Below are 18224 nucleotides of genomic sequence, written 5' to 3'. Positions count from 1 at the left end.
CCTTGGTCGAGCAGTACAAGAAGTTGGAAGTTGATGATGATGACGTCGCGGCTGAATTGAACATCACTTCCTCTCGACAGAATGAGGATTGGGAAAAATTTAGGGAACGAATTCGTTCTTTATGGGGTAAACTGTAATTAAGACATACGATATCTTTTTTTTTTTTTTTTTTGTAATTCGTCTAACCATCAATAAATTTCTATAATTTCTACAATTATTCATCTATTTCATTAAATCCTTGGGTGGTTCCTATAAACTGGTATCAGAGCAACGATGTTATGGCAATGACAACAAATTTCAGCAAGGAAATGGAAGAGAGTTGGGTGGGGCTCGATATTGAATCAATTAGAAAGGATGATAAGCAACTGGAAGAGGGAGACCGAGAGGAGAATTTAGGATTGGATTCACAAGGGAGTGATAGATCTCTAAAGAGGAGAATATTTTCTCTAGTAACCAATTATTGGAGGTAGAGAAAATAGAAGCGGCAACATCCTGTTTAGACTGCGAAACATGGAAATGGTTATAGGAGGTAGATCAACTACGACCGGTGTGAACTTGGGATGAATTGAAGTGCTTGAGGTGGGATCAATTTTGTAGGAAGGAGGTCTCCATGGTTGAGGAACTTTCAGCATGTAAACAGTCATGTATGAGGAAAGGAGATACAGCGGTGACAGAATTGCTGCCTATGAATTCTGATGAACAGATCCAAGCCCATGAGCTTGGGAAGAGGACAAAGGGGAGTAGGTTCCGTGAGCAAAATACTGCAGAGAACAAAATCGGTGGAGATGAAGTAATCATCAGTGGCAGAGCAAAGGGAGAGAGGAAAAAGGGGCAAAAGCCAATTCGCCGAACCAATTCTTACCTCTGAAACTCCACGGCAACCTGATGAAGTTTGGGCAAATGCAAACAATTGGAACTGCAGAGAAGAACTGAGAAAGACAGAGACATGCGGTCGTGGGCTCAAATTGCCAATTTCTGAGATATTAGTTGCAAACAAATTCTGAAGCGGTGATGGACGCATTTTGATTAGTGGGTTGAAACCAATTATGAGGGCTGAGGTGAGATGCTAAAGCCTAGGGGTTTAGGCCATAAATAGTGAGTTAGCCCAACAAGTGGAAAAATGCAATGAGTCTGGGAAACAACTCAATTTTGGCCCAAATAAAATAAGACATAATTCTAACCACTTAAATACAGCTTCTAGCCCACTAGTACACTCTTATCAAGCCCCTTTTTACACTCAATTAACCCACATAGTCCACCCACCACACCAAACCAACCCAAAACCAGCAGCAAGCTTAATCTGACAACTAACATTCGCGAAGGGTGCTCCTCCATTTAAGAAACTCATCGACACCAAGCTTCATCTGAAGAGGAGAACAAGCTGGTGTTACCGCTGTGATGTAAAATATAATTGGGGGCATAGGTGTCGAAATAAGAGCTGAGGATTTTGGTGGTACAAGAGGAAGGAGATGATCCATGGAAAGTTCAAGGGGATAAAGAGGACGAAGTAGGTGAATTAGGGGAGATATCACTCAATTATGTGGGAGGACTAACCACATCAAAAACCATGAAAATCAGGGGCTCAATTTTGAGGCTGTCAGTAATAGTCTTGATTAGTTGTGGAGCTACACTTACCTTCATTTCGGCAAAGTGGGTTGGTCAATTGGAGCTGCAGACCACAGACACTACGAGCTACGTGGTTCCTATCACCTTGGTTCATTTTTTGGAAAGCCCGCAAAGGGGTGCGACAGATTATGGAATTTGTATGAATAACATTTTAATGGTAGGTGGACGATTGGCTACACAGGCTAACAACTATAACAAGCTTACTCTAAAAATGGTTCAGCCATATGGAATTTCGAATTTTGAAGTTGAACCACACTTCCACCTTAAGGACAAGGTGAATTTTGGGGCAGCGGATAATTAATAGGCCCTAATTAAATAAAAAGATTCTACAAGGGTCAAGAAGATAGGTGAAGGCTTTGACTGCAACAAACTCTGTGAGAGAGGTTGAATGGGGAGGGAAAACCAGTTACAAGTAGTTTATCAATAGGGAAGAGTTAGAGGAGCATAAGCATGCAAATTAGTGAGTGAAAACTATATTGTGGAGAGTAGAGTCCTCTCGAAAGGCTGATTGTATTTCCTTTATTTCTGTAATTCATCTTACCATCAATACATTTCTATAATTTCTACAGCTATTCATCTATTTCATTAAATCCTCGGGTGGTTCCTACCAAAACTAAGGGGCAGTAAAGAGACAAAAAAGTGGGGCAGTAAATATTGACAAAAAGAAAATAACATAAACGTGACCAATTCATAAGTAATTTATCTTCTTGGAGAACTCATTCTTTACCTTCTTTAGACATTGTCTGCCTTGCTCTAGCCCAACACCATCACCAACCCAAAGGAAGATGAAAGATGGAGTGTCTGCAATTGCCTATAGATAGAAAAATGATGAATCAAATGTATACAGAGTAAGAAAGGAAAAAATTATAATAACCAATGAATGTGGTCCTGAGGGTGCATAATTTAACTCAAAGGGGAAATAATGAAAGAGAATACGATTCAAGTGATACATTAAATTGATGTCAAGAATAGCAACATGGATCACAACCATAACATTTTTATGAAAAGATATAAAAATAAAGAAACATCGGAGCATCAGAAATACATGCAATACCTACCTCAATCTTGAGATTCATTATTTCTTCAAATGTCCAGTACTCCATATGATCAGTCACTCCAGGAGCTCGGTGAACATATTCCTCCCAAGGTGGGTCAACGAGAATTACATCAAACTTGGTCGCAAAGAATTCTGGAGAAAGCACCTGCTCCCGCAGATCACACTTATAATACATAGGAGGAGAGGAAGATTTGGCAACAATTTCATCCTTTTTCTGTATAAGCTCCCGAAGCTTTGGATAGTCCTCCACGACACTAGAGAGCTCCAATTCCCTTATAAAATTCTGGGGACGCATACCAGTGTCGACAAAATTTTGAGAATAATCGTTCTGCTCTCCTCTAGAAGGAGCTTTGCCATGAGGTCCATTAGATCTAGAAGGAACCCAGCCCCCAGGGGCTTTGTCTTGAGGTTGTCCACGGACTGCTGGAGCATTAGCAACAAAATTAGGGCCAGACATGTTAGGAATCGATCCCCTTCCAGGTCCTGATGGATTGAAAAACAAAGCCGGATTTGGTGGATTTCCGATATTAGGGGGAAATCTAGGTCCCGATGGCCCAGGAGGAACAGGTGGGAGACCAGGTGGAACAGCAAGCATATTCATCTCAACACCTCGAGCTCCAGGCCAAACAACAGGAGGTTGAAACGGTGGAATAAATACTCCTGGAGAAATTGGAGGAACAGGAGCAGGGGACATGTTTGGATTTAGAGATTGCATAGGTCCAGGAAGAGGCATTCCAAGCGGTCCAAATGGTGATCCAATCAAGGGTATTGGAATACCAGCCTGTTGATTGTCTCTCCCTGGATGCCTACCCCTTCCCCCTCTCCCTACTCTACTTCCCCTGACACCTTGAAAAGCACCTCTACTGAAGGAACCTGGCTCTGGATTTCCAAGTGGGAGTTGTGAGCCACTGCTAAAACTTTGGCTTGCAGCACCATGATTCGACCCAACACCTCTCTGGAGTCTAGAATTTTCTGTCTGATTATCAGTGTCATCTCTCCATGAATCTGGCATTGTAAGGCCACCATCCATGAATCTTTCTTTTGAACCTTCACCAGACGATCCGGATGCAGGAGTGTTTTTTGACCTTTCCAACCTTGAATAACCAAACTCTTCATCACGTGGGGCTGATTTATTGTCAGATTGAAGAACAACATCACTGCTTCTTGCAAAAATTGATCCAGACTCCTCTCTTCCATAATCAAATGACTTGGTCTGGATCTCAATCACATCATAGTTATCATTTGATATCCCATACTTTGATGAGGTTTTCACAGCTTCAGTCCGGCTTCCATCTTTTCTACCACCAATGCGACCATGAGGTCTTTCACCATCAATCCTCTCACGTCCACGCCTTGAAAATTCCCAATCTCTTCCCAGATTATAGGCTACTTCCCCATCTCTTGCTTCCTTGTCTTGCCTCCTTTTCCAGTTATCTTTAATGTTTTCCCTATCCCTACTTTTGTCACCCCAACTTTCATCTCTTTCTTTGGATCTATCATCCCACGAGCTATCTCTACCCTGTTCTTTCCTCCTGAAACTAGTGCTCCTTTCATAATCCATGTCAAAATTGTCTGATTCATAATGACGCCTTCCACTCCTCTCAGGTGTCCTGGACACAATGGAACTGTCAACCTCTCTCCTACTTTTGTCTCTCGCCTCTTCATCTGCATTGAAAGACCTCTCACGGATGTCAACATCTCGACTAATTGAGTTTCTCAACTGTCTATTCTCCTCGAATCTCTCTTTACTTGATATATCTTCATGCACAGCACATATCTCAATGTCCTCCAGAGCTTCAGACTTCCCCCTCTTACTCTTTTCTGAATCAGCTCCTCTCTCCTCTCTGTCCTGAGACTTAATACCTTTTTCATCAATTGAGACCAAATCCATGCTTTTGCTATAGGCTGGCTCAATTTTCAGAGAGTCGCTTCTTTCTCTGGAACTATCCAGCTTAGGACCAGAAGACTTACCAACCGCATCAGACTCATCCCATCTTCTGTGAGAGGTTCTTCCATGCTCGGCAGACCCATGTCTCTTTTCTCTGCCACTATCCCTTCTATCTGAATGTCTAGAATCTCTTTCTTGAACCTTTTCATCAATAAAATCATGATCTGAGTACTTTGAATTTGGTTTCTTTCTGTCCCTTTCATCAGCTCTACTGTGTCCTCTACTCTCAGATTTGTCCCCACTCTCATGTCTGTTCTCTGCTTCTCCATCTTGATACCAACTGCTCATTTTTTCCAATGCATTTACTTCTAATTTTTTCTTCATCTGCTTAGAGCGCTCCTTTCTAGCTTCATAGTCATCCTGATCGCTGTCAGCTCTGCTCGAACTAGCCACTCTCTTTCGACTCTCATATCTGTCAGCCGCACTTCTTTTTCTAGCACTGCCATCCAAAACATCAGTGTCTTCCCCACTTCCAGGTTTCCTTGACTTGTTTGACCGGTGTTTTCTCTTATCATCACCATCCCACTCATCATCCTCCCTGACACTATCAATGTTCACCTCTACATCCTCATTTACATCCTGTCTCGCAGATCTCCTTGTGCGTTCAGGTGAACCCATTAGCAAAAGAGACCCTCAAAAGTCGATCTCTCAGCTCTATAAGCAAAAAATTCAATTTAGTCACAAATAATCAGCAGACAAGAAGCATCCTAAGAATTAAGAAATCTTGAAAAGGAGGGAATCGGAAATCATAATCGATATACTTTACACATTAACAGCACATATATAACTAAAGAAATTGACATCTGGGAGTCAACATAATAATTTTTAACAGATACTAAAAATAAATAAGCACGTTTAAAGTTCGAAAATCAAGTTCAATACGTGACAAGTAGTCCATTCCATAGAGAACAAGAAATGTAATCCAACAACCCGACAATTACAGAGAACAAAGGAACCTTCCCGTTGAATCTTTTTCTCTATTTCACGGTGACAAGCTCTAAGTGATTTTATTTTTCAAAATTTGAGACGAACCAATTTAAAGTGCATCTCAGTAAAGAAATTATATGAACTCTAGATATCTAATGCCAAATTAAACCATTTTTCATCCTTGCACAGGTAATTACTAACCCAAATTAAACCATTTTTCATCCTTGCACAGGTAATTACTAACCCAATTTTACAATTTAAAGCTCAATCAAAATACGTATCCATAATTAACTTAAATTAAGTAACCAAATTCACGTAGAAATATCAGATTCGCATTGCCATAATATGGCGACGGTGTAAAATTAAGGCAAAATGAGACCGAGAATATATGACAACAAAAAGATAAGCAAATAAAACAAATGAAGCAATGCCCATTTCCGATTCATTCACTTAACTTCGAGTAAAAAGTAAAAACAAATATAAAAAAACAAAATACACAACTTATGCTCTACTTTTTATTGAGAGAGAAATCTACTCACTAGAAGTGGTAGCGCTATTACGGTGGTGGATGGCGGCGGCGGAGGAGGAGAAGGAGAAATACCCAGATGGAGGAGGCGACGACAGGAGAAAGGCGGAAGGAGAGAAAAATCGGGCTAATAGTGTTTTGAACCCGAATCATTTAGGCTCGTACCGGGGCATTATCGGGTTTATGCGAGAATTGAGGAAACTGGAAGGATAATTATGCCCCGGATTGATAGTGATTTTTAACTTCAAAAATTGATTTTGTCACCGTTATTTTATTATTTCAATCGTTATTTTTTATTTTTTCACGGACAGATAGATTTTACTTTTCTTCCTAATGATTAAAAAATCAAATTTTATAATCATTATTGAATAAACCCAATATAGTCATTATAATTTTTATTTAGGACTTGTTTAATAGTGAATATAAGAATTGATTTTTTGATAGTTAGAAGAAAAGTGGATTCCACCTATAAGTCAGAAAGTAAAAAAATGATGGCTGAAATAATAAAATAACGATAAAAAAATTGATTTTTTGAGATAAAAATTGCTACCAAACGGGACTTAATATACCACCTTTTAATTATAACTAGGAATGTGTTTGATTGTATTTATTTTCCATGAAAAATATTAGTATTTCAACCAAATTTTTACTTTGAAGTGTTTGATTGCTATTTTTCTCATTGAAAATATGTCTAATTTTTCTTGTTTTTAAGGAAAATATTCTTTTTGGGATGAGTAATTTTTGTTTTCCTTAAAACAATGAAAATATTTTTCATGCCAATTTGTTTGTTATAGCAATTATTTTTCATAACATGTTTTTGTCTAATTCTTTTCTTCAATGTTTCATTAATTAGTACGCCTCGTCATTGATGATAATTTATATCAAAATATTTTGTTTTTATACTTTGAAATGTGGAAAAAGTATTTTTCGCACTTTTCATTTATATATATTTTTAAAATATGATGAAAAAATAAGTAATTTTAACAATTTCAATAAACTTTTAAACATAAAATGTGTTAACTAATGTAAAATGTGTTAACTAACGAAAAGGTGTGTGGATACAAATGACATAAAAAACTGTTACAGACGTAAGTGTAATAATGAACAAAGGTTAAGAACCTCAAACACAATTAAAATGTTGTACAAGAAATAAAAAATGTGATAGAAATATAATTGCCGACTGGCTTGTTTGACCATCATTATATAGAAAAGTAATATTTTGAATAATGATTCTTAGGAGAATGTATAATTAAAAGTATGAAAAAAGTTTAAATTTACGTATAGAACATTTTATTATATGAATACGCGATTGAAATGAGTAAGCTATATTTTAGGCAATGTCTTTTATGAATACACCACATTTTTAGTTTTATTTATTATCACATTTATACTTATAACTTTTTTCTTCCTCGCGTTATTATTTTTAACATTTTATTGTCTTTAATTATGATTTTCGTCTAAAAAATTTATTAGCTTACTTTAAAATAATGGTCAAATATTTAATCGCATTTTTACATTATATTTATTTTGCTTATTTAAGAATATAATGGACAATTGAAATTTTTTAGTCTATCTTGAAAAAAAACTTTTGGAAGTAAATTGTAATCACGAATAATTTATGTTAATTTGAGAATAAAAATGTAACAAAAAAGTTTGAGGTAATAAAAATATGATAATTTGTACATATTTTGAATATATCATACAATTAAATGTAATCTAATTATTAAATTGTGATGTTACTATGCTCTTGTTTTGAGCCTCATTATTTCAAATTATATTATAATATGAAATAATGTCACATGACAATTATTCTTCTATAAGCAAGAATGTTATGTGTTGTTCTAGTGTGAACATGAAGGTATATGGTTGAAAATTCTATTTCATTTATTTCTTAATGCAATTTTCTTCTACTGAAATCAACTCTTATATGCTTGTCTCTTCTATTGTTTCCTTAAATTATATGACAGACCATACCATTATTCTAGAATTTTTTGAGGAGTAGCTTTGTTAATTTCAAGACAGACAGACAGGCTACGAACACTGATATGCAAATATATATCAGAAACTCCACTTTTGAAATGCTTATGTGTTTTTACGGATCTCCTCTTTCAGATAACATGTCAAAGGAACTTATCATTCAGGTAAATTGTGCCATGTAAAATTCTCTCTCATAGACATGCATGCAAAGACTTCTATTCTACATGAATTATCATAAGTTATCAAGTCATTTTCTACAACATTTTTCTTGTATCATTTACCGTGTTGATTTTATTTACCCCGTGTCACTTCTGAGTTAATATGATAGCTACTAGAAATGCATATTTAGAAGGGTGCAAATGATGTCGGTTTATTGTAACATGTCAATATGACACTTGACTTTAGACTTGTCGGGCATCTGGTATTTCATCTCTTTATGATTTAATTCTCCTCTTCTACTAAAAGCTCTTCTTTTACCGATGCAAAAGACTCGGTAGGTTTGTCATAAAGATTTTGAACTATTTTATCCAGCCAAACCATTTGGGGGTAGGTTATGTATAGATGAACAATGCTATAAGTACAGAAAAAATCAACAGAAATTTTACAGAAATAACACTTGACGGGTTTTCCATTGGAAGAGAAAAAAAGAAAGAAAAATAAGCCAGCAGGGTACTGACAAGATACGCCCGTCAAAAGCCTGTACCTAAGGCTTTTTTCATGTATGGATATTAGCATTTTGCTTGGTTTTGATGACGGTTGGAAGCACTTCTGCTGGGATTAAGGTTTTAGATTTTTTTTAATAGGTAATCAGATAATTTTATTAATTAAAAGAGAGCACATAGGAAGTGTATTATCAATTTAAACAAAAAAGAAATAACATGAAATTAGGCAGTCCTATCGGATTAGTAGCCATGGCATCAAACCAAGTATATAAAGTCAGATAAAACAATTATTTGACACACTCTATATTATACCATGAAATCAAAAATACACAAAGTATTCCAGAAATTATTCACTGTAAAAGGTTACAAACAAATCAAACATTTGACACCAAGATTTCATCAAATTTGGGCTCAGAAATCATTGTACCTTTCTGTACAAATAAGAAGCACCAAAGTACCCAAAGCCACACACGAAATCGAACGAGGCTATGACACGACCCGTCCTGAATCAACCTAGTGGACCCGAAACATGATGTGCGCCAATGATAGATGTTGACTAGACGTCAAATCTATCACTAAGGTTGACTATGAGTTACTTCAAAAAAATGCATCAAAATCAAATGCTTATGTAAAACATAATGCGATGGGCCCAAATTATTTACTTCATGCTTCATCAAAACGAGTTATAATAGTCAACATGTCGTATGGCTCTCAATTCGAAATCATTAGGCTCTTCCAACTAAAAAAAATCAATTGCTACCTATAGGAAAAATTACGGAAAAATATAAGAGTTGATAGCTCAATGAGTGGAGAAATTCAAAAATAATTATACTTTTTCAATTTTACATATTTATAAAAAATCGAGTTCATATCATTGAATAATTCACAAGATAATATCATATAATTGTAGCCAAAACGTGAGACATTCATATAACGTGGCAAAATATCATCTCAAGTCATGATATAAATATAAGCTGGTAATCATGCTATAATCTCATCACATCAAATGCACGAAAAAATTCACAAAAAATGTACCATCTGATTAAAATCTGTAATCCGCCCCTCGGGTTAAGAACTTTCGCCACGGGCCGTTGGCTCCCTCCATGAACGAAAATCGGTCTCAAGACCTCTAGTAATAAATTCTAGAACACGGCCAATGCCTCTCTGTGAACTATATGTACACAAGACGAATATCTGGTCAAGATCCTTCCATGTAGGATAGAACACGGTCAAGGCCCCTTTGTGAATTATAAGAAGTATATAATCACGAGCATTTTTCTGGTCGATCTCAACATCACATATCTCAAGTCATAAATGTACCACAAGAAATCTTTGAAATTCCACATAAATCATAATGAAAGAGATTTATGTAGTAATCATAAAATCGAACATAGAATTGCACATACTTTGATAACATACTTAATTTATAAATACTTTAAAAATATTTATATTTTTCTACTCATAGAATTATGCAAAATCAACTCGATTGATAAGTTGTCCCGATATCCGTATTGCCGCCTGAAATATGATATAACTTTTAAATCAATTATTAATTATTTTAAGTGTTACGCCCCTAGTCGAACCACTTCGAAAAGTCTACCACTGCATCATACGAGGTGTCCACCACCAATCCGAAGTGGTTCCAAAGTGACTCCACCACCAATGTCCGCACGCTGCGAGGCACAAAATAATTCTACTGAACCGAACGAAGTGTCCTTGACGTCGAAGCGCAATGCACTCTGAGGTTCTCCTTCAGCGGATCCGCCGCCACTTTCAGAAAGAGATTTGTGTCAAGATCCTCTCTGCCCCCAAAGCTTAATTGATTTGACGTCTCCATGGGTCTAGTTGATGTGACGTATCAATTTTATGCCAACTCAACTCAGAAGAAGTTATTACTCGTCCACTCTATAGACGCGGCTGATTGACGCCTATGAGCAGACGCCTCACACTGTCAAATGCATACACGTGTCCCACATCCAACGGTTCTTCTCACCTATAAATACCCAAGGTTTGACAATAGGCAAACTTTTACAACTTAGCTCTCCATAACAAGAAAATATATATTTTCCTCTCCACTCTCTTACACAACCCGGGCACTGTTCCGATCACCGGATACTAACTTGACTGTCGAAGTGTATGCGGTCGCCACCACCTCCCACTGGCTCCGACTGTGTGCGTCTAACCGTGCATTGATTGTACGCAGGGAGGATCACGTGGAGTAGCTATCGATTGGCCACGTGGGAGGTCCAATTCGCGAGGTCAACAGATTGGTGCCATCTATGGGACACTTCCCGTCCAAAGTTCTACATTCTCCATCGAAAAAGTCATCGAAAAACCATTTACTTACCCTGAAAAGGGTACGTTCTTGAAAAAGAGCAAAGTCGAGTTACAATCCAAATTCTTATCACACTTGAAAAAGAAGTAGATAAGATGAGTTCCAGTAATGAGGACACAAACCCCAGGATGGACGCCTCTGAAGAAGAGGTGCTCCGAAACCCGATCACTGGCGTCGTCGAGGTGAAAGATCGGCCATGCTCACTGATGGAATGACTCAAATAGCTGCGGGCACGAGAGATATCGCAGCTCAAAATATGGCGATGCATGAATTCTTCATGCAAGCCCGAGGTCATCAGGGTTCCCAAATGCCCTAAGGATCTTACCCAGCTCATGAAATCCCTGCGTCTTGTTCCCGAGGCCATATGAGCTAGCCTAGAGAACATCCCCTCGAAAGAAAAGTGGGTATGGAAGTCACATCCTATGTGCAAGGGAGCCAACCAGCAGAACCGCAATTGGGGAACAACTTCCCACCAGAATATGAAGCACAAAGGCCAGTCAGTGTCTTTGACCGAATAGGGTAAGACCCTAGTAATAGGGTTCACTCAGTGCAAAAATCAGTTCAGCAAGAGCAAGAGCAAGAACAAGCACCCCTTCTACCTAGAAATAGGAAAGAGAGAAGAAACTTAGTTGATTGGGGTAGTCGAGGAGGAGCACCTCCACCTCCCCAGAACAGGCAAGATGATGAGGGCTCCGAAGGGCCGTGTCGATCTTATGAAATTGATGATGATGATGATGATGATAACCTCCCTTTCTCAAGGGAGATTCGAAGCTTCCCAATGCTTGCAAATTTCACGTCCCATAAAATCCTCAAGTATGAAAGAAAAGGGGACCCGAAAAAGCACCTCACCAAATACATGACACAGATGAGCCTCAGGGGAGCCTTGCTTGCTTTGAAATGTAGAGCTTTCCACCTAGCCTTGGCCAGAGCCGTCGAAGTATGGTACAACGGACTGCCTCCTCTGAGCATTAGGAGTTGGCCAGATCTGAAAAAGACATTCTTGAACTAGTACCTTTCACGTAGAGAATGAGATGCCCCAATGCAACGCCTACAAGATATGAGACAAGCCCCTAGAGAAATGCTAAAAAGCTACCTCGCCAGGTTTATGAACGAAATCACATATTGAGAACATGTCACTAACAGAGAAGCCCTTTCAGTTTTGAAAGACGGCCTCAACTTGAACACTTTGTTCTAGAGGAATGTACGCAGCAAGAATCCCACCACTTATGACGAACTGGTAGATATGATGAGAGTTGAAATTGTCAGTGAAGAGATGATTGATCATCAAAACAGTGCCTCGCGGGGACTCTTTCCACCTCAGAGGTAAGTAGGTCGAGGACTCGCAGCGTACCTTGTTACCTAGCAATGGACCCAAGCAGGGTACACAATAGCTCCCACGTCCGGACAGGCACTAGATTCTGCCACGCTAAATGCAGTGCCGATATTGATATATGAGAATGCTCCTGTCGAGGTGGGACCATCTGGGGGTACTGACAGTAATCGAAAGAAGAATAAGTGATCAAACAGACCCTTAGAAAGGGCAAGGTTCTACACCTTCTACCAACTCTATGGACACGACACCAACGAATGCAGAGACGCTTCTCGATGCTCATATCGAAATAACTCACATCTCTCCAGAAGGGACGAACATTCTTGCAGATCCGCCTCCCCGAACAGGGGAGAGAGGAGGCACAGAGACCAGTCACCCCGGAGAAGAGAATTGAGGGACGGAGGAGAGTCCAGACAGAGAGATCAGGCCCCATTTTTTGGAGGTCAAATCGTCGTGAAAATCGACACGATCATTAGGGGACCTCACATCAGTGGCAACATTAGGAATGCCCAAAGGAGCTACATAAGGGAAGCAAAGGATCCACCAATACTCATTTACATCGTCAACCAGTCCCAAGAAGCCAATAGGATGGCCCCGATTACCTTCTCACAAGAAGATGCACAAGGAGTTCACCACCCCCATTATGAAGCGTTGGTAGGAAGAGTCGTAGTGGCAAGAAACGGACTCAAGCGCATGCTCGTCGACAATGGCAGCTTGGTGAATATACTGTTCGGCTCTACCTTCAATAAAATGCAAATTGAACATGGGTTAATCCCCATGATTGACCCACTACTTGGATTTACTGGAGACAATATCGTCTCACGAGGACGAATTACTCTACCCATCGAGATGGGTTCAGCTTCCCTAGTGGCCCAACATTTCATGAAATTCTTGGTAGTAGACCACAAATCAGCCTACCACGGAGTATTGGGCAGACCCACCTTGAAAGATCTTTGGGCTGTCACCTCCATCCATTACTTGTGTATGAAGTTCCCAACTGAGCATGAAATGAAATTGCTACGGTCCGAGGCGACTAAATGGGCTCCAGAGCATGTTACCTAAACTCTCTGTGGAAATCAGAGCCCCGCACTGTTAACGTGATCATAACAGAGGTTGTGAACGAAGCCGACTTGGACGTGGAAATGCTCAGCGCCCCTGAACAAGGGCATACCTCCGAATAGAAGGAAGACATCGACATGGAAGAGGCCCCTGAAGAAGGGCACCTTTTTGATGAGTTAGACCCCCGAATAACTGACTCAGAATCGAATGCGACCCCAATGGAAGAACTTGAAACTTTCTCCATCAACCCAGAGGACCCCAGTCAGGTCTTGCGAATTGGAAAGACACTGTCCCCCGAAGGGAAAGAAGAAATGATAAACTTCCTGAAAAGGAACTTGGATGTCTTCGCTTGGAAACACGAAGACATGGTGGGAATAGACCCAAGGATCATTAGCCATCACCTTAACATCAACTTCTCATGTACCCCACATCGACAGAAAAGATGAGCCCTTAACCCGGAGTGGTACAAGGCGCTCAAAGACGAAGTCAACAAGCATAGCCTCAACGGCTTCATCAGAGAAGTCATCTATCCGAAGTGGATATCTAACCCGGTCCTTATGAAGAAGCCTAGAGGGAAATGGAGGGTGTGCACAGACTTCACGAACTTGACCAAAGCATGCCCTAAAGATAGCTTTCAACTGCCGAGGATAGACCAACTTGTGGATTCCACTGCTGGACATGAACTCTTGAGCTTAATGGATGCGTACTCAGGGTACCACCAGTTACCTATGTTTCGACCTGATGAGGAGGCCACATCGTTCATCACATACAGAGGACTGCTACAAAGTCATGCCTTTCGGATTAAAAAATGTCAGAGCTACATATCATAGGCTAGTTAACATGATGTTTGCCGAATGCATTGCCAAAACCATGAAAGTTTACGTGGACGACATGCTAGTTAAAAGCCTCCAGGCAAACGAACACGTAAGTCACCTCGACTAGACCTTTCAGATTCTTAGAAATATATAAAAAGAAGTTGAACACCCTCAAATGCACCTTCGGCGTGGCTTCGGGTCAGTTTTTGGGATACATTGTGAACCAAAGGAGAATCAAAGCAAATTCTGTAAAGATTAGGGCCTTACTGAAAATGAGGTCACCTCAGAAGCCGAAGGAGGTGCAGAGCCTCAATGGTCGGATAGCCGCGCTCAGTCGCTTCATCTCCAGGGCCACTGATAAGAGCCTACCCTTCTTTAAAGTGTTGAAGTAAGGAAAGAAGTTCCAATGGACTGGTGAGTGCGAGGAAGCCTTCCAAGCGCTAAAGAAGCACTTAGGAGAGGTGCTTATGTTATCCAAACCTGAACCACAAGAATCACTACTGTTGTTCTTAGCGGTCTCGGATGAGGCGGTCAGCACAGTCCTAGTCAGAGAAGAAAACGAACACCAATTGTCGGTATACTATGTCAGCAAAGTACTACTTCCAGTAGAAACATGCTACCCAGACATGGAGAACTGACACTCGCCCTTATCACAACATCAAGGAAACTCAGGCCGTACTTCGAGGCCCATTCAATTGAAGTTCTCACCAACTTCCCATTAAAGCAGGTGTTGTAAAGAACGGATGCTTCGGGCCGCTTGCTAAAATGGGCAATTGAGCTTAGCGAGTTCGACCTACTGTTCCGACCCCAGCATACCATCAAGGGCCAAACCCTTGCAGATTTTGTGACTAAATTTACCAAAGCCCCAGAAATGGAGGCGACAATGGAACCAGTCAAGCCCCCAACATGGAACCTATTCACGGATGGATCCTCAGGAGAAACTGGCTCCGGAGCAGGGATCGTCTTGGAAAGCCCAGAAGGCCACAAGCTATATTGCGTAGTAAGGTTCGACTTCAAAGCCTTGAATAATGCTGTATAATATGAGGCCCTTCTAGCAGGCCTTAGACTTGCAAAAGAAATGCCGGTCAGAAGTCTCCTAGCAAGCAGCGACTCTTAACTTGTGGTGAGTCAGGTCAACGGGAACTTCGTGGCCAAAGACAGTAGCATGGCTGTATATTTAAAATTGGTTTTGGACCTAGTTCCTCATTTCGAAAGGTTCAAACTAATCCAAGTCCCACGCCTCAAGAATACTCTTGCAGACGCCCTGTCAAAGTTGGCCAGCGACAAAGATTCAGAGCTACTAAAGATTGTCCCCATTGAACGTTTGTCGAAGCCCTCCATCTCCGGAGGTGACGAGTTGTTATGGATAGAAAGTACCCCATTATGGATGCAACCCATCATGGCCTATCTTAAGGATCAATCACTACCAGCTTCGAGAAGCGAGGCGAAGAAGTTAAGAAGAAGGGCTGCACACTTCGTCCTTTAAGAGGATGTCCTCTACAAAAGAGGCTTTGCCTAACTACTTCTCCGATGTGTAGGAGGGGAAGAAGCAACGTATATACTCAGGGAGATCCATGAGGAAATCTGCAGAAATCACTCCGGAGGAATGGCTCTGGCACACAAAGTACTTCGACAAGGCTACTTCTGGCCGATCCTGAAAAGGGACGCTTGCGAGTTCCTTCAGAAATGTGACAAGTGCCAGTGCTTCTCAAATATTCAAAGAGAGCCTTCTCAAAGCCTCTCCGTAGTCGCTAGTCCGTGTCCATTCACCAAGTAGGGCATCGACTTCTTTGGTCCGCTCCCAAAAGGAAGAGGAAGCACGACTTTTGTCATTGTCGTCATTGACTACTTTACCAAGTAGGTCGAGGCTGAACCTCATGCCAAGATCACCGAGGCAAATACTATAAAATTCGTCTGAAAAAATATTATTTGCAGGTTCAACATTCCCCACTCCTTAGTGTCTAACAACGGGAGACAGTTCGACAAAAAGAAGATGTGAGACTTGTGCGACAACCTGGGGATAAAGAAGGATTTCTCAACGCCTCATCACCCCCAAGCAAATGGGCAAGTTGAGGTAGTAAACAAAACCATCAAACATACCCTGCAAGGAAAGCTTGACACCTCGAAGGGGGCTTGGGTCGATGAGCTTCTCCACGTCCTCTAGGCCATCTGCACAACTAGCCAAACCGCGAAAGGGGAGACACCCTTCTCAATGACCTACGGAGCCAAATCCATGAGCCCGACCGAGGTAGGAGTCCCCTCACATCGTCATATACACTTCAATGTGATCAAAAATGATGAAACTCGAATGGACGAACTCCACCTCCTTGAAGAAAGGAGGGATACCTCCCAAGTGAAACTGGTTAAGTATCAAAGAAAGATGACCCGCTATTACAATTCCAAGGTCAGAAATCGAACTCTTCGATTGGGGGACCTCATCCTTAGAAGGGTCTATCGATCATCAAAGCCAGTTGGGTCTGAAGTGTTTGGACCGAACTGGAAAGGTCCTTATCGCATCAGCAAGGAGTCCCGACCTGGTGCTTTTGAAATTGAAGACATCACAGGGAGAGTGCTGCCTCATCAATAGAACATCGAACACTTGAGGAAGTACTATCAATGATGAACGTATGTTCCGATCCGATCTCAATGTTGTCTAATAACTGTTTGTCATGATCCGATCTCATTTGTAACTTCCCTATCTTACTAAGTGCTGAAATTACCTTAGTGAAGGATGATGTAACTTCTAAGTAATGATACTTCAGTTCTTTGTGTCACATCGGTTAATGAATCGTTACCTCAGTTCTTCAATATATTATTAGTCTGATCTTCTTTTATCGACTGGTTATTGGTAAGTAGTGCTTAACATTTACTTAAGTGCTTATCATTCATTTACTCAAGTATAGATAGTTCAACACAAAGAAAAGGAAGAAGCAATAATACTTAAAATTTCATTCTATTCATTTCAAACTAAGTTACAAAAGGAAGGCCGAAGCCATTACAAAAGTAGCCCTATTCTACTGGGACGATGTCTTTCGCCCCGGCCTCCGATTCAACTTCCTCTGGGGCTTTTGGAGCTTCCTCAACAGCCCTGTCAGGCCGGCCTCCAATGGGCCCACCAAACTCTGCCTCCAAAGAGGATATGTCCAAAGTCGTGTGGACATCCTTCAGCCGACCCAACGGTCCTTGGGCACTCCAAGAGGCTTAATAGTTGGCAAAGTCATCGTACAGGGGGTGCTCCTCGAAATGATCAATGAAGTTCTGCACAGCTACCTCTCCTGCCGACCTCAGCCCCTCCTTCAATGAAGCAATCTCTTCAGCCTAGGCCCCCGCCCGCGATTTTAGCTCAGCCTTTTCCTTGTTGGAGGCCTTCAGAGCTGAAGTAGCCAGGCGGTGGTACTTGTTGGCGTGATCAATTCACCTCGTTAGGGCAACCACCTAGCACTCAGTTTCGTGCAGCTCCTTCTTCAGCCTCTCAACATCAGCATTGGCTCTCATCGGTTGGCCCTCAGCCTCCTGCTTCACCGACTTCGCCTCAGAGGCCTTCTCCCGGGTGGCCTGGACTTCATTTCTGTATTGCATCGCCTCCTCGAGGCACTTGGCCAGGTTAGTGTTTTTGGCCCTCAAATCTTTGATTAGACCCTCCAGCTGGACACTTGTACTGAAGGCCCTGGCTATGCATGCACTGTTGGCCACCACGAGATCTTCGACAGTGCACGAGGCAATGTGGTCCTTCACTCCTCGGTCCATTACTTGTTATGGACCGCTGCCGTCTCAGGAGGTAGAGCCTCTAGCACTTCTTTCACGGGCTCCTTAGTGTTCATGTCCAAAAAGTCTACCTCCTTTGTGGGGTGGACCCTTTTTCTCATCGGCTACCCTAACACTTGAGATATTGGAACGGTTGAAAGTAGAGCTTCAGCTAAGGCAGCAAAGGTGGCAGGGACAGCCACGAAGGGTTCAGCAAC

At 41.0% G+C, this 18224-nt stretch overlaps 1 protein-coding gene across 1 annotated transcript in view; it reads right to left on the bottom strand.

Annotated features, from left to right (window-relative positions):
• Positions 1-6258, bottom strand: part of LOC111402183 (methyltransferase-like protein 1) — a 10745-nt gene extending 4487 nt beyond the window's left edge. The window contains exons 1-3 of the mRNA XM_023030336.1: positions 6098-6258; positions 2685-5285; positions 2354-2437 (exon numbers count right to left, since the gene is read on the bottom strand). Of these exons, the coding sequence (XP_022886104.1) occupies positions 2354-2437; positions 2685-5249 (2649 nt within the window). The 5' untranslated portion in view covers positions 5250-5285; positions 6098-6258. The remainder of the gene's footprint in view (positions 1-2353; positions 2438-2684; positions 5286-6097) is intronic.
• Positions 6259-18224: the final 11966 nt, after the last annotated feature.

This window comes from Olea europaea, chromosome 10 (assembly GCF_002742605.1).
Source record: "Olea europaea var. sylvestris chromosome 10, O_europaea_v1, whole genome shotgun sequence".
In the NCBI taxonomy this organism is placed as follows: domain Eukaryota; kingdom Viridiplantae; phylum Streptophyta; class Magnoliopsida; order Lamiales; family Oleaceae; genus Olea; species Olea europaea.
The sequence above is the reverse complement of the archived record's forward strand: the minus strand, read 5'-3'. Positions and strand labels throughout refer to the sequence as shown.